General features: G+C 46.5%; 1 protein-coding gene across 2 annotated transcripts in view; it reads left to right on the top strand.

Moving 5' to 3' along the window:
- Window positions 1–22,407, top strand: part of POLH (DNA polymerase eta) — a 218,479-nt gene extending 196,072 nt beyond the window's left edge. The window contains exons 10-12 of one of the 2 annotated variants that reach the window (XM_029592833.1): window positions 9,055–9,227; window positions 14,548–14,595; window positions 21,278–21,353. In XM_029592833.1, the coding sequence (XP_029448693.1) occupies window positions 9,055–9,227; window position 14,548 (174 nt within the window). In that variant the 3' untranslated portion in view covers window positions 14,549–14,595; window positions 21,278–21,353. Of the gene's footprint in view, window positions 1–9,054; window positions 9,228–14,547; window positions 14,596–21,277 lie in introns of both variants that reach the window. The other variant, XM_029592831.1, reaches the window with a different exon arrangement.
- The last annotated feature ends 1,061 nt before the right edge of the window (window positions 22,408–23,468 follow it).

Here is a 23,468-nt window from a genome sequence, read left to right as displayed (position 1 = left end):
AGTTGCTTAGGAACTGTGCCCATGGCTAGAGAGGTATTGATGATTTCTGCAATAGGTTTTGCGACTGTGCTGGGGATGGCAGTGAGTAGATTAGTAGGGAGTGGGTCCGAGGGATGTGCAGACGGTTTAATTTTTTTAAGTAAATTTTCAATCTCCATGGCGGATATGGGCTCGAATGATTCTAGTCTAGAATTAAGAGTGGGTTGGTATGTGCTAAGAGGTGTTGGAAGAGTTTGATGGGTTGTATCCCTCCTGTCCATCCCCAACATAATATCTCAACCCATAGCTAATATCATTAACAGTTCTATCACCCTATCACCCTCGGAACCGTCCCCACCTCTCTTAAACAAGCCATCGTCAAGTCCTTACTAAAGAAACCCAAACTTGACCTATCAGATCTGGCCAACTACCGCCCCATATCCAATTTACCCTTCATAGCAAAAATTCTTGAAAAAAATGTTGACCTGCAACTAACCGAATATCTAGAGCAACACCACTTTCTTTTCCCATCTCAACACGGTTTCCGTAAACATTTCAGCACGGAGACACTCCTGACCTCCATTTCTGATTACCTCCTTAAAGGCCTTGATAAAGGCCATTCATACATTCTAGCCCTACTAGACATTTCCTCAGCTTTCGATACCATCAGCCACAACAATCTAATCGACTGACTCATTGAAATTGGAATCTCTGGAATCCCTCTTCGCTGGTTTAAATCCTACCTTAGCAATAGACATTTCAAAGTCAAAATAGGAAATAATCCAGGGCAATCAACATAACATGAGGTGTGCCACAAGGCTCCTCCCTCTCCTCCACACTTTTCAATATATACCTGCTGCCCCTCTGCCACCTCCTCTCAGATCTCGGTCTTCCGCACTTCGTATATGCTGATAACGTGCAAATCATTATACCCATCACTGACTCCCTACCCAAGGCCCTTAACACATGGGTCTCTGCCCTCTCTGCCATCAACAGTCTCCTTACTAATCTTAACCTAGCTCTTAACACCAATAAAACAGAACACATGATTATTGCACCCCAACACAACACCACACCATCATTCCCTCACCTTCCAACACTCTCCCGTCCAACATCTCATTCTCTCAGCACGTACAGGACTTAGGTGTCACGCTTGACACACAACTTAATCTAAAAAAATGTATCAACTCCACACTCAAAGATGGCTATTTCAAACTTCACACACTAAAAAAGCTAAAACCCCTTCTGCACCTCAACGACTTCTGCTCAGTACTACAGTCTATCATTCTCTCCAAAATTGATTACGCCAACGCCATCCTCCCTGGCCTGCCCAAAAACACCATCGCCCCTCTCCAAATTCTTCAAAATATCGCCACATGCATTCTAACTGGCACCCGCAAAAAAGAGCATATTACCCCAATTCTCAAACAACTTCACTGGCTCCCAATCTCCTCCCGAATCCAATTTAAGACAATCTCCCTCATACACAAGTCCCTTCACAACCCAAGTATGCTCTGGTTTGACGCCCTTCAGTTTCACACCACCACTAGACCCACCAGATCGCATTACTAGGCAACACTACACACACCTTCACCCAAACTCACCCACCTCACCTCCACTAAAGAATGCTCACTATCGCAGGACCTGCATTATGGAACACCATGCCAACTGATTTATGCCAAGAACTTTGTCCAAAAAAATTCAAACAAAAACTCAAAAATTGGCTGTTCAAGCAGGCCTTTACTTGTCTCTACCTAACAACTTCTCACATACTTTTGTACCTCTTGATAATATTGCATTCCTGTTATTTCTGTTCTACGTTGACCACATTCTTAATAGCTTTTTCTTTTATTCAGATCTTAACGCACTTTATTGTAAATATCCTAACGCATTTTATTGTAAATATTCTGGAATCCCCCCTACTCTTATCTCATCTCTTCAATTTTCTATATGCAGTGTATATCTCCACCTTCCACCTGTAAATATTCTGGTATCCCCCTACTCTTATCTCATCTCTTCAGTTTTTTATATGCAGTGTATATCTCCACCTCCTTTCTATCTCTACCTTTCCCTCCCATCTGTTCATTTTTGGTAAATTCCCGATACCGTTTTGTTACTTGATTTTGTTTCTCGACTGTAATTTTATTGTAAAGCCCGTTGCTGATTTTTGTTACCTAGAAACCGATGTGATGTGATGTTCCCAACAAATGTTGGTCTATAAAAACATTAAATAAATAAATAAAAATAAATAAATGATTAAAACTAATGCCCTATGGCAAGATATGAGAATATTTGTACCCCAACCTTGTATTTGTTCCCAAAGTGAAAGGGGAGAGCTTATGCCTCTCGGGTTCAGCTTATCAATCAGAGGGTAAATTATAATTTTCGCGTAAATGCTTATTCACTGTACGTACCCGGATCAGTCCAGACTGTGGGTTGAGCCTCCTTTCCAGCAGGTGGAGACAGACTAAAACTGAAAGGATATCCTATATGAGGACAGAGCCAATCCTGTAACTCTTCAGTATTTGTCTGTCTCCAGCAGGTGTAACAGGTCACCCTTCGGTTCCCTGTTTTAGGCTTCCGGATCAAGCAAGTACTTCTTAGGAATCTTCCTTCTGTAAGAATAATAAATTCCTAGAAACAGGTTTCCTTTTTTTCTGTGTAGGAGACAGTGCCGTCTCCTAGCTCTTGCCGGACTCAGGGGGGCTCTGCCCCTTGTGCACTGCATAGCCTGAGTCCGTGTCCGCTTCCAGGTGTGGGGGACTGAGTCTGGTAGTCCAGGTCTCGTCTCCCCCTCCTCTGGCTGCCGAGAGGGTTTAGAACCCGACTGCTAAGCTCAGTCTGAAAATAAATAAATAAATAAATTGTCAACTTTTAAATTTTGGATTTAAGTTAAAGGTATTCCCCTACCGTTAACTTACCTGCAGCAGTAGACCAATATTTTTTCCTTTTTTTTCTGGTCTCAGGAGGCCTTGAACCAGCATCCAGACAGGCAGGAGTCAGCAGGTTCCCCCCCAGCTTCACTCTGGGCCTGCAGGCTGTCACTCAAACTTTTTTTTCAGATTTTTTTTTCTTCAGAGTGGCTGTCCTATGCCGCGGCAGGCAGCCTGCTTCTCTTGTGGGCAGCCCTCTTCGCGATTTTTGCAAGAGGGCCTTTGCTCTGCTTGCCTGCCAGGTGGGGAAGGTCCCTCCTCGGCAGGGCAAGCAAATTTAGCCCAGGGATTGAATCCCCCAGGCATGGCCAAGGCCGTTCCCGGGTCTGCAAAGCCCGGGAACAGCGGCCATCTTGGATTTTTCAGCAGCTCCGTTTTCAGAGCTGCCTGGTGCTGGGTGTCCGAATATTTTAGAAATACCCCCTGATTTGAGCCCCGTGGGCCCCCAGGAGAGGGGGTTCCCTGACCCCCCTCCCCCCCCCTCCCAGAAAATCCAGGGCCCGTTTTTCAGCAGAATTCATCCTCCTCATGCACAAATCATATTTAGCTAGCCTGCAGGAGGAGGAAGAAGGCCCCCCCCCGCCAAAAATTACTCGCTCTGCGCCGTTGACTGCTGGCCCGGTTGTTGAGCCCCAGGGGCCGGTGCGGGTGGTCCGGGGTGCCCCCCTCCCCAACCCCCAGGTGGATCCAGTGCTTCCGGACCCCGCCGCTACCCCAGATCCAGAAAGTACCCTTCCCCTAGAAGGGGACGACCCAAGAGTCCTTCGCTTGTTCCGCAAGGAGGAGTTGGAGCCCCTCATCCCCTTTGTCCTTCAGGAATTGGGGTTCGAGGGGCCCACTGCGGATAACCTGATGGCCTCCTTGCCCAAGGACATGGACCCGGTCCTGGTGGGTCTCAAGGCTCCGGCTACCGCCTTTCCCTTCCATCCCATGCTCAAGCTGCTGCTCCTACGGGAATGGGAGGTTCCCGAGGCGGCACTCCGGGTGGGGCGTGCCATAGACAAGCTCTATCCCCTCCTGGAGGAATGCTTGGAAATTTTAAAGAATTCCTCCGTGGACTCCTATGTTTCGGCGGTCACCAAGCATACCACGATCCTGGTAGAGGGATCAACAGCACTCAAGGACGGACAGGATCGTAAGCTGGAGGCTCACATGAAACACATCTTCGAAGTCTTGGCTCTCAGAGTCCGGGTGACTTGCTGCGGCAGTCTCATGCTGCGGGCAGGCCTCAGGTGGGTTCAACAATTACTCTGCACCCAGGACCTCCCGCCGGCCGAGGCGGAGCAGGCTGAGCGTCTGGAAGCCATAATCGCTTACGGGGCAGACGCACTCTACGATCTTGTTCGCGTTCAGGCGAAGGCAATGGCTTCGGCGGTGTCCGCCCGGAGACTCCTCTGGCTACGCAATTGTTCGGCTGACCAGTCCTCCAAAGCCTGGTTAGGCACGTTGCCTTTCAAAGGTAAGCTGCTCTTTGGTGAGGACCTTGAGAAGCTTATGGACTCCTTAGGGGAAAACAAGGTCCATAAGCTCCTGGAGGACCGTCCTAAACCATCCCGGTCCTACACACCCTCTCGTCCTCGCTTCCGGGGCCAGCGTCGTTATACTCCACGCGGGCGGGGTGGTTCCTCGAGGGGTTATTCTTCCCGATCTCAGTCTTGGTCGCAGCCCTTTCGTGAGGGCCAGCCCGCACGCTCCACCCCCAAGCCTGCTACACAATGAAGGTCAGCTGACTCGTTCCTCGGTCCCTTCCCTAGGCGGCCGCCTCTCCTTGTTTTTCGAGGAATGGGTCAAAATCACGTCGGATCAGTGGGTCCTTGACATTATCAGAGACGGGTACGCCTTCGAAATTGTCCGCGATCTTCCGGATCTTTTTCTCTTTTCTCCATGCGGGCGGTCCAAGAGGGACGCGGTGGAACAAACCCTCACCAGAGTCCTGGATCTGGGCGCGGTGGTCCCGGTCCCGGAGAGGGAGCTTGGCGCCAGCCAGTATTCTATTTACTTCGTCGTTCCCAAGAAAGGCGGGTCCTATCGCCCGATACTGGACCTCAAGAGGGTCAATCGGGCCCTCAAAGTTCCTCATTTCTGCATGGAAACCCTGCGAGCGGTCATCACAGCGGTTCGCCCCGGAGTGTTTCTCGCTTCACTCGATCTTGCAGAGGCGTTCTTCCATATTCCGATTCACCGCGATTACCAGAAGTATCTCCGCTTCCATGTTCTCAACCAGGGCTTCCAGTTTCAGGCGCTTCCTTTCGGTCTCGCGACCGCGCCTCTCACCTTCACCAACATCATGGTGGTAGTCGCGGCGGCTCTTCGCTTGGAAGGAATCCTTGTTCATCCCTACCTGGACGACTGGCTCATCAGGGCCAAGACTGGGGCTTCCTGCCAACAGGCGGTGGATCGCGTATTATCTCTGCTTTCTTCCTTCGGGTGGATAGTGAACTTCTCCAAGAGCAACCTTCAGCCCTCCCAGGAGTTAGAGTTCCTGGGAGCCCACTTCGATACCTGAGTAGGCAAGGTCTTCTTACCGCGTGCGCGCGCTCTCAAGCTGATCGAGCAGATCCAGAGTCTGATTGCGCTACCTTCCCCGACGGCCTGGGACTACTTGCAGGTTTTGGGATTCATGGCTTCCACCATCGACCTCGTTCCCTGGGTCTTTGCTCATATGCGTCTGTTACAGAAAGCTTTGCTATCCCATTGGCAGCTGGTGTCGGAACAGTTTCACCTGGTCCTTCTGTTCTTGGACTCTTGCAGTGGTGGCTGTCGCTCCCTCATCTCCTCCAAGGGATGCCTCTCCAAGAGCCATAGTGGATGATAGTAACCACGGACGCCAGTCAGTCGGGCTGGGGTGCGGTTTGTCTCTCCCAGTCCATCCAGGGAACCGGGTCACCGACTCAGTCTCGCTGGCACATCAATCGGTTGGAGACCCTGGCGGTGCGCCTGGCCCTTCAGGAGTTCCTCCCCCTGCTCTGAGGCAAGGCGGTAAGAGTCCTGTCCGACAACTCTACCACAGTGGCTTACATCAATCGCCAAGGGGGCACTTGCAGTTCCCTGGTGGCCCTGGAAGCCAGCCGTCTCTTCACATGGGCGGAATGGCATCTGCAGTGCCTGGCGGCCTCCCACATCGCGGGCAAGGAAAATGTCCAAGCCGATTTCCTCAGCCGTCAATCGCTCAATCCGGGGGAGTGGGAACTCTCTGATGCGGCCATGGCTCTGATAGTGGGCAAGTGGGGTCCCCCCCACCTAGACCTCATGGCGACCCTGTGCAACTCCAAGGCCAATTGGTACTTCAGCCGCTGGAGGGAGCACGGCTCAGAGGGCGTGGATGCTTTGGCTCTTCCTTGGCCAGCGGACGTCCTCCTGTACATATTCCCCCCCGTGGCCCCTGGTGGGAAAAGTTCTCAGAAGAATCGAACTCCACCGGGGACCAGTGGTTCTGGTAGCACCCGAGTGGCCGCGAAGACCGTGGTTCGCAGATATCATCAACCTGGCGATGGACAGACCTCTCCGACTCTGTCATCTGCCTCGTCTACTTCGACAGGGGCCTGTATTTTTCGACCAGGCCGATCGCTTCTGTCTAGCGGCTTGGCTTTTGAACAGTGACGCCTGAGGCGTAAGGGCTATAAGGAGGAGGTCATCTCCACCTTGCTACGGGCTCGGAAGCAGTCGACTTCCCTGGCCTACGTGCGTATCTGGAAGGTTTTTGAGTCTGTTTGTGCGGAATCGGGTATCCCAGCATGCTCCGCCCCGGTCTCTGTGGTTCTTTCTTTTCTTCAGGAGGGTCTTTCCAAGGGCCTCTCCTACAGTTCTCTGTGCGTACAAGTCTCCATGCTCGGCTCTCTCCTGGGTCGGGTGGAAGGTCATTCCCTAGCGGGCCACCCGGACGTGATTCAGTTTCTGAAGGGCGTTAAGCATTTCCGCCCCCCTTCTCGTGCCACTTGCCCGTCGTGGAGTCTTAATCTGGTCCTTCGAGCTCTCTGTGCGGCTCCGTTCGAACCTCTTCGCCACGCTACGCTAAAAGACCTTACGCTAAAGACTGTCTTTCTGGGAGCAGATTCTCCCACCTCCTCTTTCTCCTCAGCCAGGGTTTCCTGGAGGGAGCGAACCTTTACAGCCTCTCTCACCTGCAGCGGAGGATAGCCCCGAGGGGGCTTCTGACTCCTCCTCCTCTTCCTCCTTCTCCTCGGAGTTTATTTTATTTCTCCACAAGGCTTTTAAAGCCAGGAGGGAAGGGAAGCTGCAGGCTGGGGGTAAAACTTCCTCTAGTGGTCTTAGACCGCTTTCGAGAAAGAGACTTAAGTCTAAGGGAGTGTCTGGATCCTCCAAAGCTAAGCGCCCTTTGCGTACAGGGGCTCATCAGACCGATACTGATTCTGCGGGTCAGGATATGGACCCAAGGGACCAGGACCCGCAGGGTAAGCCTCCGATGGGGGTGGATAACAGACCCTGATCAACATCCACAGGATCCAGCACGAGGCTCTCACATTGTGGAAGGAGATGACACTAAGGTGGTCTGTCTGTTTAGGAGGGAGGAGTTGGCTCCACTTATCCCTGCCATACTCGGAGAGTTAGGCATAGATGGGCTGCCAGAGGAGTCCAGGCTAGGGGCCATGGACCCAGTGTTGTTAGGTCTGAGGGGCCCGGCTACTTCCTTTCCTTTTCATTTTTCTGCTACGGACTTGCTATATAGAGAATGGGATACCCCGGATCGGGGATTGAAAGATAGCAAGGCTATGGATAAGCTATATCCTCTTCCGGAGGAAGCAATTGATATACTGCGGGTGCCCAAGGTGAACGCGGCGGTGTCCGCAGTCACCAAAAAAGACCACAATCCCGGTTACGGGTGCTACAGCCCTGAAGGACCTGCAAGATAGAAAGTTGAGGCTGCAGCTCAAGAAAATTTTTGAAGTCTCGGCACTGGGAGTGCGGGCAGCTTTGTGCAGCAATTTTACCTTATGAGCGGGCCTTCGCTGGGTTCAGTCTTCAAGAGATATTTAGAAGATATGGAAAATGTCAAAGTTTTGGAATGATCAATATCACTTGTTTTCAACATTTATTATTTTCCTCCTTATAAAAAAAAAAAAAAGATGTAGAAGTAGAATGTCAATGAGAATCATCTCCTATTCTTGATCAGGCATTGAATGTCACTGTCTTGTTAGAGACTTCAGAAAGTATCTTGGCTAGGAATTCAACCCTGTTAGTATCTTTGGCAATGGAACAAAAGCCTGGCTTTTAAAAGTCTTATTTCAAACATCATGGGGAAATTTTTCTGCAGCACAGAGTTATGGTTTTTCATGATATAGGGCCTCATTTTCTAAAGTATTGCAGGCGTGCGATACTTTAGGGAATGAGGGGCGGGGGGCCGAAACGTGGGGCGGGCCTGCGCTAGCCGGCAGCGGTCGCACCATTGCGGTGCGATCGCTGCCAGTTTCGCACCCAATAGCGCCACCATAGAAGATGTAGCTATTGAGCACGAACTCAGACGCGAAAAGGGCCTTACCTTTTCATTGTCCGCGGCGTCTTCGCGGAGTCGGCCCCGGTGACGCCCTGACTCCTCCTCTTCCGGGGCCGACTCCGCCCCCATTTTGGTATCGCACGCGATAAGGGACTTTTCATTGTGGATATCCTCTAAACCCAACTGAGTATAGGGTGGCTGGGACAGGTTTGAGACTGCCTTGTTTAGCTATTTTCCATCACTTTCACTTTAATCTGCCCTTTCTTCCTTTGCTTTGAAATTTCAAGATACTTGGGTTGTCTTTTTTGCTTATCTAAGGAAAGAAAAGTCAGCTTTCAGAGCAAAGTATACTTGACAGGTGCACATGTTCATTCTTACACCTGTGTATTCACACTTACATTCACATACATACTGGTGCACTTATATTTACTTACAGTTGCATGCACATACTTCACACACTCACTTACACACAGACCTGCATTTACTCTTACCTGCATATCAGCATTTATGCACACACATGCTTGCAGCTTTGTCATATAATTTGTGTTTACCTTATATGGTGCCAAGGTTCCTTTGTGTGCTTTTGGTTTTCTAGGTAGTGCTTCATGTTCAGGAAGGTGTTGAAGTTTACTATCAAGATTACCCAGATATGCAAGTAACCACATTACCTCCCCAACCTCTTTCCTCCAGAACTGTAGAGTTGCCAGACAGCTGGCAGTGAGCCTGCGAATGCAGGGGGATAAGAGAGGAAGCAGCATGTCCCGCTGCTGTGCAATGCCATGCTACGAGGCCCAGAAGATCAGTAATGATGCCTATATTCTCATCAAAAATTTCAACAGTGCTGGTGCCCACCAAGCTGCGTGGTGAGTTCTCATGTGATTCTGTTGTCATCAGAAATACTTTTAAACCTTTACATAACTTTTACATCATGAATGCAGAGTTGATATGAGCTGGAAATTTAATCAGCTTGTTTTAGCAGGATACCTGGTGAGCCAGGAGAGTTGAGTTGGCCACCTAATCTAAATCCAGCCTTCCTACATCCATGCTTGCTGGGAATCAACAGTTCCAGAATATGATAGAAAAATCTTAATAAATGCAAACATTGTTTTGACTATTGTAGTCCAAATGTCTAAAGAACTGTTGTCAGTTTGAGTACTGAATTGCCTTCTAGTGGCAGGGGATCTTGCCAAGCACTGCAGCAATTTTAGATAGTAACATAGTAATTAAAGCAGAAAAGAACCAAATGGAACATCCAGTCTGCCCAGCAAGCTTCTACTGTACTGTATAGGTCTCCACCAGAAGATCTGTCTTTCATTAATTTCATCAAGGAAATGTCTGAAACCATTCCCTTTCAACTTCAGACAGAAGAGGACTCTAGGCACAAGATGCTGGAAGTACTCTAGTTTCCTGATGCTCCTAAGGAGATAATGTCTATACCTATTCATGAAATCCTGATTGACTTCCTCAAGAGAAACTGGGAACACCAAGGTTCAGTCCCACCTGTCAATCGTAAGACAGATACAACTTACCTCGTACAATCAGCTCCAGGATTTCAAAAGTCTCAGCTGGATCATCACTCTCTGGTGGTTGAATCAGCCCAGAAAAAGGCACAACATTCAAAACCTCATTCCTCCATACCTCCAGGGAAGGAACAAAAATCCCTGGATGCTTTTGGTAGACGTGTCTTCCACGGCTCAATGCTTATATCTCACATTGCCTTTTACCAGTTATACATGACACAGTATAACAGAGACCTTTTTAAGAAGATCCAGGACTTTTCTGAAACTTTACCAGAGCAACTCCAAAGTCAGCTTTATCCTCTGGCTCAAAATGTTCTGGATGCTGGAAAACACGAGGTACGCGCTGCATATGATATTTTTGACACTGCCTCTAGAGTGTCTGCAGTGGGTATTAGTACAAGGAGATGGGCCTGGCTCAAATCCTCAGTCTTAAGACCAGAAGTGCAAGACAGGTTAGCTGATCTACCCTGTGTAGGCAATAATCTCTTCGGTGAAAAAATTCGAGAGACTGTGGCGCAGCTGAAGGACCATCATGAAATGCTCCGCCAGCTTTCTTCTGTGCCGTCTGAGTTTCCATCCGCCCCCAAAGAGAACTTTCAGGCGTGACTCTAAGAGGCCGGCTTCTAGAGGTCATCTTCCAGACCTTACCAAAAAGGTCAGTCTAGACAGTCTCAGCCTCAAAAGTCTCAGCCAGCCTCTCAGCCTGGGCCAGCGTCAGGGTTTTGACTCCTTCCTAGAGTGTAAGCCAAATTCCTCTTCCATCCATACCGGTCGACTGTCGGCTCTGCCACTTCAACAACATTTGGCATACAGTCACCACAGACCAGTGGGTGCTTGCGGTAGTCACTCAGGGTTACCATCTAAATTTCCTGACTGTTCCACCGGACTCCCCACCTCGGCTGACGTGGAGGACTTTCGACCACTCTCTCTTGCTCGAGCAGGAGGTCGCAAACCTCCTCAAAATCCGAGCAATAGAACCAGTGCCCCCCTCCCAACAGGGGCAAGGGTTCTACTCCCGGTATTTTCTGATACCAAAAAAGTCAGGTGGTGTACATCCAATACTGGACCTTCGTGCCCTAAACAAATTTTTACAGAAAGAAAAATTCAAAATGGTAACCTTGGGCTCTCTACTTCCTTTTCTACAAAGAGGAGATTGGCTATGCTCTCTAGATCTCCAAGACACATATCTTACACACACATCTCCATAACTCTTCTTCACAAATTCCTGCGATTCCTGGTCAGCCCTCGTTACTTCCAGTAACGTGTGCTACCATTCGGCCTAGTGTCCACTCCACGAGTATTCACCAAGTGCCTGGTGGTGGTCGCAGCCTCTCTCAGAAATCAGGGAGTGCATGTCTACCCTTATCTCGACGATTGGTTGATAAGGGCTCTGACTCAGCAAGATGCATTAACCTCCCTGCGTCTCACTATCAACACCCTGATCTCCTTAGGGTTTCTAATCAACTATCCAAAATCCAAGATAGTTCCATCTCAAACCTTAACCTTTATAGGGGCCGTCCTAAACACACTACAGGTGAAAGCCTTCCTCCCCCAGGATCACGCTTTCACCATAAAATCTCTGGCGCATCACATGCAAACTCGAGCATCTTCAACTGCTCGTCATTTCCTCACACTGCTGGGTCACATGGCGTCCTCTGTGTATGTCACTCCAATGACTCTTCTTGCCATGAGAGTCATGCAGTGGACCCTAAAATCCCAGTGGATTCAAGCTTGTCAGCCAATGTCCAGCATTGTCCAGGTTACCAAACAGCTCCGTCTGTCCCTAGCTTGGTGGATGCACCACTCCAATATCATTCTCTAATTCTCAGTGGAGAACAGGATTTGGTGAGAGAGGTAACTGTGGTGGGGCCGCTTGGCAATAGTGATCATAATATGATCAAATTTGATTTAATGATTGGAAGGGGGACAGTAAGCAAATCCACGGCTCTCGTGCTAAACTTTCAAAAGGGAAACTTTGATAAAATGAGAAAAATAGAAAAAAACTGAAAGGAGCAGCTACAAAAGTAAAAAATGTGCAAGAGGCGTGGTCATTCTTAAAAAATACCATCCTAGAAGCACAATCCAGATGTATTCCACACATTAAGGTGGAAAGAAGGCAAAACGATTACCAGCATAGTTAAAAGGGGAGGTGAAAGAAGCTATTTTAACCAAAAGATCTTCATTCAAAAATTGGAAGAAGGATCCAACAGAAGAAAATAGGATAATGCATAAACGTTGGCAAGTTAAATGTAAGACATTGATAAGACAGGCTAAGAGAGAATTTGAAAAGAAGTTGGCCGTAGAGGCAAAAACTCACAGTAAAAACTTTTTAAAATATATCCGAAGCAGAAAGCCTGTGAGGGAGTCAGTTGGACCATTAGATGATTGAAGGGTTAAAGGGGCACTTAGAGAAGATAAGGCCATCGTGGAAAGATTAAATAATTTCTTTTCTTGGTGTTTACTGAAGAGGATGTTGGGGAGGTACCCATGCTGGAGAAGGTTTTCATGGGTAATGATTCAGATGGACTGAACCAAATCACGGTAAACCTAGAAGATGTGGTAGACCTGATCGACAAACTGAAGAGTAGTAAATCACCTGGACCGGATGGTATACACCCCAGAATTCTGAAGGAACTAAAAAATGAAATTTCAGACCTATTAGTAAAAATTTGTAACCTGTCATTAAAATCATCCATTGTACATGAAGACTGGAGGATAGCTAATGTAACTCATTCAAGGCCTTCCATTTCAGTCTCCAGAACCTCAAATTGTCTTAAAAACAGACACATCCAACCCAGGGTGGAGTGCACATGTGGACGACCTGCAGACTCAAGGAACCTGGTCTCCAGAGGAAGCCAGACACCAGATAAATTTCCTGGAGCTACGGGCGATCAGATATGCCCTCAAGGCCTTTCAGGACTGCCTATCAAACAAAGCCATCCTGATTCAAACAGACAATCAGGTTGCAATGTGGTACATCAAAAAACAAAGGGAAACGGGCTCCTACCTACTGTGTCAGGAAGCTGCATAGATATGGGCATGGGCCCTTTCCCGCTCAATGTACCTCAAAGCAACCTACTTGCCGGGAGTGGACAATCTCTTGGCAGACAAGCTGAGTCGCACTTTCCATCCGCATGAGTGGTCTTTCAACCCCACGGTAGCAGACTCAATATTCCAACATTGGGTCTACCCTCGCATAGACCTCTTTGCATCGGTCCACAACCACAAAGTAGACAACTTCTGCTCTCTCATTCGCAGTCACCACTCGCAACCAAGAGATGCCTTTGCCATCTTCTGGGCCAGCGGTCTCCTTTATGCGTACCCTCCACTTCCTCTCATCTCAAAGACGCTCGTGAAGCTACGGAAGGACAAGGGCTTAATGATTCTGATAGCTCCCCACTGGCCACGCCAGGTATGGTTTCCAATCCTCCAGGATCTATCAATACACCGGCACATTCCCCTGGGGAAGGATCAGAACGACGGGTACTTGCGCCACCCCATCCTTCAGGCACTGTCTCTGAAGGCCTGGATGTTGAAAGGTTAATACTCCAACCTCTTAACCTTTCAGAGTCTGTATCCCGAGTCCTGGTGGCTTCAGGAAAGCCCTCAACAAGAAGGTCTTATTGCTCTAAATGGAAGAGGTTTACGGTCTGGTGCACTTCCATGTCCATAGACCCCTTCACTTGTTCCACTGCGAGGTTCCTGGACTATCTCTGGCACCTATCAGAGGTATGCCTAAAAACGTCCTCTATCTGGGTGCATGTCAGTGCAGGGTCTGCGTACCATAAGGGTATAGGAAATGTCTCCATTTCGACACAACCCTTAGTATCACGCTTCACGAGAGGCTTGCTCCATTTAAATCCTCCACTGCACCCTCCGGCCCCTACTTGGGACCTTAACGTAGTGTTGGGATGGCTTATGCAACCTCCGTTTGAGCCTCTCCACTCCTGTAATCTCCGTTACCTCACCTGGAAGGTAGTTTTTCTTCTTGCAATCACATCCACTCGCAGAGTTAGTGAATTACAGGCATTAGTTACCTATCTGCCTTACACTAAAATTCTGCATGACACCCACCCTAAATTTTTACCAAAGGTAGTATCGAAATTTCACATTAATCAATCCATCATCCTACCTACATTTTTTCCCAGGCTCCATTCCAATCCAGGAGAACAGGCTCTTCTATCTAGACCGCACGTCAACCCACAGCCCACATCCAGGCCTTCAGAGAAAGGCTGGCGGACTGTATCTCTTTTTGCTACCAGCAAGCAGGCATTCCACTCCAAAACCGTGTGAAAGCACACACTATAAGGGCCATGACGACATCAGTAGCGCACCTTCGTTCGGTGCCGTTTGCTGACATCTGTAAGGCTGCTACCTGGAGTTCTCTCCATACATTTGCAGCCCATTATTGCTTAGATAAGGCTGGCAGACAAGATTCCATCTTCAGCCAGTCTGTTCTACTCAACTTATTTTCAGTTTTTCTTACCAACATCCTTCCACCGACCCGTTAAGGTTCAGGATGCAACTCTGCTTTCTCCTTTTTTATTTTCAACAAGCATAGATAATCACTTTTTGGCATATTTTTATATTTGCATTGCTAATCATGTCAGAACATCTTTCCTCTGTAACATTTAACCTTCTTTATCTTTTCTTCTTGTCCCAGACTTCTGATGTTAAAACTTTCCTGCATAGCTATAAGAAATCAAACATGGTAAATATATTCTACTAATTGCTAGTCTCTACGTTGCACAATCACTGACCTGTGGCCTACTTCTTATACCTAACACTCAGGTCAATCCAGTAAGAAGCGGTAAGGAGAGCTGCGTTAGTGCCGGGCGCACCAGTGGTTGCCGCACGCACAGTCCAGCTCACCTACCGCTCGATCCTGTATGTAAATAGCTTGCAAATGCAAGCTGCGTCTAAGAAGCGTCCGTGAAGCGTTAGGCCCACGCAACCCATTTTACTGTATAGAGCGCTATACAGCGCCTATACAGTAACCTGGGTGCGCGGGCCTAACGCTTCACGGACACGCTGGTATCTGTCATTTCAAATGACATTTGAAATGACAGGTACTAGGAAGTGGACGGTTCTCCTACGCTCACCTGCGCTGGCCGCGTCAATGGATGCTGGTCTCCGGGGCAGCCCCAGTCCTCTTCCCCCCTCCTCCCGAAGCAACGAAAGCAGAAAAAATCTAAAAAGCGAAAAAAAAAAGTAGCAACGAAGTGGACGGTCGGGATGGCCAGTCCTCTCTCCCCTCCTCCCGAAGCAAGGCTGCTTTACTTTACTGGATTGACCTGACACGCTTTGAAGCTTTCCCGTATTTTTTCTTCCCCTCCCTCCACTTTCTTCCAGCACTTTGCCTGTTTTCTTTTGGGGGACTCTCGTTTTCACCACTTCAATTCCCTGCTCCCCCCAGCAGCTAAGGCCTCCTCCCTCCTCACAGTCCCATGTGTAAAGCAATGACTAACTTTTTTTTTCGCAGCCGCTCGAGATTGCCAGTCCTCTCTCCCCACCTCCCGGAGCAAGGCGCAAAAAGCAACCTTGCTCCGGGAGGAGGGGAGAGAGGACTGGCAGTGTAAAGCAACGACTTACTTTTTCGCAGCCCTCCTCCGAAGAAGGACATCGGCTCCCCTGTCTCCCGGCGAAGATGGATGCCTGCACGGGCGAAAGCGGCCCCTGTGCGTGCAATTGGGCCGCTCAAGACGTGACGTCACATGCCGTGACGCCAAACGTCGTGACGTCACGCCTTGAGCGGCCCAATTGCACGCAAAGGGGCCGCTTTCGCCCATGCAGGCATCCATCTTCACCGGGAGGCAGGGGAGCCGATGTCCGTCTTCGGAGGAGGGCTGCGAAAAAGTAAGTCGTTGCTTTACACTGCCAGTCCTCTCTCCTCTCCTGCTTCGGGAGGAGGGGAGAGAGGACTGGCAATCTCGAGCGGCTGCGAAAAAAAAAGTTAGTCATTGCTTTACACATGGGACTGTGAGGAGGGAGGAGGCCTTAGCTGCTGGGGGGAGCAGGGAATTGAAGTGGTGAAAACGAGAGTTCCCAAAAGAAAACAGGCAAAGTGCTGGAAGAAAGTGGAGGGAGGGGAAGAAAAAATACGGGAAAGCTTCAAAGCGTGTCAGGTCAATCCAGTAAAGTAAAGCAGCCTTGCTTCGGGAGGAGGGGAGAGAGGACTGGCCATCCCGACCGTCCACTTCGTTGCTACTTTTTCTTTTCGCTTTTTAGATTTTTTCTGCTTTCGTTGCTTCGGGAGGAGGGGGGAAGAGGACTGGGGCTGCCCCGGAGACCAGCATCCATTGACGCAGCCAGGGCAGGTGAGCGGGGGCTGGGGGAAAGTTTGCCGCCTACCCTTACCCCTGCCTCTAACGCAGGGGTAAGGGTAGGCAGTAAGTTAGCAGGTTAAACGCGCGGCAAAACAGCAGGGTAAAAAAGCGATAGTCAGGGCGCGCGTTACTGGATGGTAGGGAATAGCTAATTCGATCTTTTACATGTAATATACATGCCGCGTGCAGAAGGGGTTACCCGGGGATTTAAGGACGCGGTAAGAGTAGGTTAAAGGGGATTGTGGATCGCAGGAAGGGCTAAAGCGGCCGGAAAGTGAGTAGAAAGCGGGTTAGGAGTGGGGTAAACGCAGCCGCACTTTACTGGATTGACCTGACTATAACAAGCTGAAAGCATAGATTGGCTAATCACGACAATCCCTCCCTTGTGTTAGATCTCAGAAGTGGGTCAGTTACACTGTAGAGGTCTCTACATCAAGACCTTCCAATTTTATTGCGGCGGTTACTACCCCTAACTATTTAAGCTAGATATTTCACTTAGATGCAGTTCCAACACTGCTCTCTACATTAATGGTGGGGGTGGAAGGAAAATAGAACCTAAGGTTACTAAGAGCCAAGAAAAACAGATAAGTATGTGAGAGAAAAAAAAGTGCGAAACTTGCTGGGCAGACTGAATGGGCCGTTTGGTCGTCTTCTGCCGTCATTTCTATGTTTCTATAATTCTTCTGAGGGTTGAAGGTGACAAGTGGAGATGTGGGCAATTCAAAAATCTTTAGTGCCATAATAGTAGATGCATTGGATAGGTTTCTTCTTGTGAGAGAAAAAATGTGGCCACACATTCGAAAAAGTAATATGTCCACTAGAAAGACTACTACTACTACTAACAGTTAACCTACAACCTGATTGCCTAACACCCCCCCCCCCCCCCCCCAAATACCATGATCCTATGCCCAAGATGTCCCAATTCCAATTTCCCATTTCATTTTGTAAACCATTGGTTTGGTAAGCCAAATCATTGAAAGTAATAATTGAGTGATCAATTTTCCCTGCTTGATCAATATATGCACAACAATAAACAGTTATTACTTGACATACCCCTGCCTTTTCTGCTAACAAAATATCCAGTGCCATGCTATTACTCACTACAACTCCAGCCAAAGAAGATATTTCCCCTTGTACCCCTAATAAGGCTGTACTACTTTCATGAGCCTTAGTTGTTAAATGGTTTCCCCTTTTCTATTGTAAACCGGTACGATAAGACCTCGTCTTGAGTATCGGTATAGTAAAAGAATTTAAATAAATAAATTAAATAAATGAGCCATCTGTTCCACTTTTGAAGACAACTTGATAAAGGCAGTTTGAAGATCATACACACCAACTCCTGGAAAGAGAACTTCCATAAAAGCCTTAAAAGAACATCATACTCATCTATAGAGCCGAATATTTCGGTGGTAGTTCTTAGAAATCTTTCTGGATAAATTGGGAAAACTTCAGGAACTCGTCCAAACCTTTTATTTAAATGCAGGTACACTAATAGCTTTCACCACATCCTCTGGCAACGAATTCCAGAGCTTAATTATGCATTCAGTAAAAAAAAATTGTTTCTCTCATTAGTTTTAAATGTAACACTTAGTAACTTCATTGTATATCCCCTAGTCTCTGTACTCTTTGAGAGAGTAAACTGATTAATGTTGACTCGCTCCATTCCACTCATTTTATAGACCTCTATCATATCTCCCCTCAGTCATCTCTTCTCCAGGCTAAAGAGCCTTAACCTCTTTAGCCTTTCCTCATAGGGGAATCGTTCCATTCCCTGTATCATTTTGGTAACCCGTCTCTGCATCTTTTCTAATTCTGCTGTATCTTTTTTGAGATGTGGTCACCAAAACTGCATACAATACTCAAGATGAGGTTGCATCATGATATACTGTTTTATTCTTATTCCTTTCCTAGTATTCTGTTTTTCTTGACTACTGTTGTACACTGTGCTTTATCCAACTTGACGCCTAGATCTTTTCCTGAGTGCTGACTCCTAATGTGGAACCTTGCATTGTGTAGCCATAATTTGGGTTACTCTTCCCTAAGTGCATCATTCTGCATTTGTCCACAATAAATTTCATTTGTCATTCGCATTCCCAGTTTTGCAGGGTATTCTTTCAATTTCTCACAATCCTCTTGTGATTTAAGAACTTTGAATAATTTTGTTCATTGCCAAATTTGATCACCTCACTTGTTCCCATTTCCAGGTCATTTATAAATATATTAAAAAGCAGTAGTCCCAATACAAATCCCTGGGGCACTCCACTATTCACCTTTCTTCATTGGGAAAGTTTACCATTTAGACCTAGTCTCTGTTTTCTATCTTTTAACCAGTTCCCAATCCACAATAGGATAATACCCCCCTATCATAGGGGAGTGCAGTTCCGGTCCTTGAGGTCTGCAAACCAGTCGGGTTTTGAGGATAATCCCTAATGAATATGCATGAAATAGATTTTCTTACAACTGAGGCAGGATGCTTGCAGATGTGTCTCATGTATATTCATTAGGTATATCCTGGAAACCCAACTGGTTTGTAGCCCTCGAGGACTGGAATTGCCCACCCCTACCCTATCCCATGATTTTTTTAATTTCCTAAGTTGCTCATGAGGGACTTGTCAAATGCTTTCTGGAAATCCAAATACACTATATCAACTGGCTCAGCTTTATCTACGTGTTTATTTATACCCTCAAAAATGATAGCAGATCCGCAGTTTCATTTTTCAGCATTCTGGGATGTATACCATATTGCCCAAGTGATTTGCTACTCTTTAAACAAGATCCATGCCCCATTTAAATTCTTACATTTTTCAGCTGCTCCTTTAAGTTTTTTCCTAATCCTTTTTACTCATTTTTTTTCCCACATAATAATGTTCTGCTTTGGTATGTTTCTTAGGTCTAGACTGGTGGGGACAATCCTACAGAATGGAAATTTTAGCTTACCTCCGTTAATTCCTTTCCTATGCATTCTTCATACCATTCTGGATCAGCCCACCCTACAATCTCTATCATTGTTCTTGTTTCCAGTTTTTTTCTCCCAGGAAGTATAGATGGTCTATGCTTTTAATAATGTGTGCTTGCTGCTTTTCAGTTATGCTGCTTTGGAAACTTTTCCAGCTGGACAAAAGTGGGAACAGCATAACTTAGTTCCTGAATGCTGAGATCCCCACTGTTCTCGCTCTGGAAATTACAGGATGGAATCCTGTGGGTCCAGTCTGATTGAGAAAGGGAAGACAATGTCCATTTTATATTGTGCACAGCTTTGACATGTCAAGTCCCCAAGTATATTAAAAGTTCTGTTTCTCTAAGATATGTTTATTTAATATATTATGCATTTCTACAGCTACTATATAATGCACATAAAACTATATTTGCTTTAGTTTAGTTATGCAAGAGAGCTGTTGTGAATAAAGCAGTGTCTAACTCATCTGCTTTATGATTGTGAGCTCTGTAGGCTTTGTGCATTTGTGTATGTCTATATAACCAGAGTTGCCTGGAGACCTGAATAAACAAACTTAACCCTTGAACCTGTGTTCAACTCTGTAACTGTACATGAGGGCCAAAGACTGAGCTATATTCTTTGTATATAGAAACGTTAGTCAAAGGGAAGTCCTGCTTCCATGGGAACACCCCTACAGAGGTCCTGGCACCGTAAGGATGTAATAGAAGACAGTTGTGCAATTATGGGCATTCACCAGCATGATGGATATAAAGCTGAGCACTACAAATTCCAGGTTCAACTCCATGAAGTAACATGAGACCCAGAAATGTTATGCTACCTCTGAGCAGGAGTTAAAGTTTTAGCACTAAGAAAACATGTGTTACGCCTACACACCTTTCTGCTTTGGGGAGTAATAACTGATCGAAAAACACCAAATGCCTTGAATGTGAAAGCACCCTAATAAAATTATAAACAGAATACCAGCAAAAAGGGTGCAAATATCTTTCTTGTTATAAAGTTTGTCTGGTATCTGATTGAAACGACGTATGCCACCTATTAGGCTATGTCTGAACTCAAACTGTATACTGTTTTTAATTTTTATAGATTTTTTAAATGCAATTTTAAAAAGGCAAAGAAGTTTTTAAGCCTTAATCCAATCTGTAATGTGATGAAAGCCCAAACTAAATCCAAAAGTTCTTGAAATCCTTTTTCGAATCTGTATTGCTGACAACTAGGGAAACATCTAAGTCCGCTTATGGCTTGAAAGGTAGGCCTATCGGGTGAGAAGTGGTGTACAAATTCCCTGCTAAAAACGACTTCATGCACCCGACTCTGGCCGCATTTCGACAAGGATGTATGCTTCAGGGGCCTGAGAGAATGTATTAAAGAAGTTTTGGCACTTCCAGCCCGCCACCGTTGTTGTTACAGCCTCGTTACTAATGCCTTGATTAACATGGGATTTGCGTGTACACTTCAGTGTAGTCTCAGCAATTTGGGAGGAAGAAGGTGAGCCTCATTGTCATTATATGTAAAGATGATACTCATCTGTATCAGGTTAACTCTGAAAGCTGTAGTGTTCATTATGCAGAGGCCAGGAACATTGGTAGAAGGCTCTGGGCCTCAATTATTGAAGTTTCTGCGATAGGCACAGAATAGGAAAACAGCTGTGCTAATTCTTCCCTTTTATCATTCAGTTTAGTTTGCTCTCGCCTTCCTGCTTATTGAACTGGAATAGCAGGAGAGCCTTCCAGAACCCATGCCTGATACTAGAGGATCCCTTAGAGCAATCTGCAGGTCTCCTATCACTCGTGCTGCGTTGTGATAATGGTTTTAATTTTTTTTTTTTATATTTATTTATATTCCGCTTTGAAGTGTCTAAAAATGTGGATTACATTCAGGTACTATAGGTATTTCCCTTTGCCCAGAAGGCTCACAGTTTTTGTATCTAAAACAATGAAGGATAAAGTTATTTGCCCAAAGAGTGACAGCAGAAAGTCATGAGTCCAACAGCTAAGCAGTTGTGTGGATGAGCAGACAAAATGAGTTGTATGGCTTTTTTTTTTTTCCCATCATGTTTCTATGAAGTGTTTATGATTGTGAACATAAGTTTTTCCTGTTTCTCTGTCTTTCAGGTCCCCTCCACTCACACTGCTTCATCTTTCTGCCAGCAAGTTTTCAAATGCTAGCACCCTCTCTAAGGCAGGTATTGCCAGCTTTCTGAGTCGTGCCACAGAAAACACCCAAACATCTGCAACATTGTCTGCCTCCAGAGCCAATGCTACCACCAAGGTCACCCCCAACTCCAAGCCACACAGTAAAAAAGGAGGCTGCAATGACATTCAATTACTCTTCTGGAGAGCTGCAGCCAGGAGGAAGGAAACTGGTGAAGCTTTAGAGGCAGCGCTTCCCCTCTCAGAGATGATGTTAACCTCTTCAGATGTACCACTTTCCCTGTCAGAGACAGTGCTACCCTCATCAGAAATATCCCTCCCTGCCTCTCCAACTGCTACATTTCTATCTTCTCCCAGCAGGAGCCACTGCATGACTCTGGCTAAGACAACAGGAGACACTAGATCATTCTTTCAGAGTCAGGCACAGGAGCTGCTTGTGAGCCCAAGCCTCGGAAATGGCTCGCATTGCCCAGTTTTGTCACATAGTACACAGTCTGTCTGGCGACCTGCTGCTACCATAGCCTCACTGGTGCCTCCAGCTAACCTTTGTTCAGAAGACAATGTAGATACAGAGCACCTTTCTACTGTGGCTACTCAGCTGGAGAATTCTGAAGATCATCCATCAATGAATGCTAAGTATTGTCCCCCAGAGGATCTGGTGCAGTGTGAAAAGTGTGAGCAGAAAGTAGTGGTGTGGGAGCTTCCAGAACATTTGGACTTTCACTTTGCCTTGGAGCTACAACAGTCTTTCTCTTTGAGTAGCTCAGCAGGGCTGAATCGTTTCCCAAACTCCACTGAACCACCTGCTCTTTCTAGATCTGCTGTATCTTCTGCATCAAGAGGCAAGAGCAAGTCCAAACGCCAAGCACCTTCGAGCTCCAAGCGCCCTAGACAAGAGGTACTCCAGACTCTGGATTACTTCTTTAAAAGGACTCCTCCGTAACCTGAAATGCTGTGATTGTTCTTTTTATTAAGTAATACATGTTTTATATCCATATCATGTATATAGCTTGATCTTGCTAATTCTTTGTAACAGTTGATATACCAGATGTTTTTTAATAAATAAAATGATAGCGAATGGGATAAAATTATCTGGGACCAAAGACTCTAACCTATGCTGAGAAAAGACCAATTCTCATAACAGTCGAGCTAGTCAAGTTTTAATCTTCAAGAGCTGGATATGGGCATTAGACCCCATATCTTCTGCTAGGCCCATTAGGCCACAGTGTCTCATACTTTTTTAAAAGGCATTGGTCTTTTAACTTACCTTAAGCCACAGAGCTCCACAGCCTGCTCTAGTGTTTTGTACCTGCTGAAAACATGCGTAAGGCTAAGGCAATAAGTACCATCTAGAATTGCCATAAATTCATAGTGTTCCATCTGCTTTGTACAGAGCATTGTGCCAGGGTATTCTATATTTTGTGCAAAGGGCATAAGGTCATGGTTTCCATATCCATTTGTTGTGTGTCTATATCCATATCCTGGTAGAGTGCTGCCACTCCAAAAAAAAAACATACCAAAAGTGCAGTTATGAACATGTGAACCTGAAAGATGTAGTAGGCCAGATTGACAAACTAAAGAGTAGCAAATCACCTGGACCGGATGGTATGCATCCTAGGGTTCTGAAGGAACTCAAAAATGAAATTTCTGATCTATTAGTTAAAATTTGTAACCTATCATTAAAATCATCCATTGTACCTGAAGACTGGAGGGTGGCCAGTGTAACCCCAATATTTAAAAAAGGCTCCGGGGCGATCCGGGTAACTATAGACCAGTAAGCCTGACTTCAGTGCCGGGAAAAATAGCGGAAACTATTCTTAAGATCAAAATCATAGAGCATATAGAAAGATATGGTTTAATGGAGCACTGTCAACATGGATTTACCCAAGGAAAGTCTTGCCTAACAAATCTGCTTCATTTTTTTGAAGGGGTTAATAAACATGTGGATAAAGGTGAACCGGTAGATGTAGTGTATTTGGATTTTCAGAAGGTGTTTGACAAAGTCCCTCATGAGAGGCTTCTACGTAAACTAAAAAGTCATGGGATAGGAGGCGATGTCCTTTCGTGGATTACAAGCTGGTTAAAAGACAGGAAACAGAGAGTAGGATTAAATGGTCAATTTTCTCAGTGGAAAAGTGTAAACAGTGGAGTG

This window comes from Rhinatrema bivittatum, chromosome 3 (assembly GCF_901001135.1).
Source record: "Rhinatrema bivittatum chromosome 3, aRhiBiv1.1, whole genome shotgun sequence".
NCBI lineage: Eukaryota > Metazoa > Chordata > Amphibia > Gymnophiona > Rhinatrematidae > Rhinatrema > Rhinatrema bivittatum.
The sequence above is the reverse complement of the archived record's forward strand: the minus strand, read 5'-3'. Positions and strand labels throughout refer to the sequence as shown.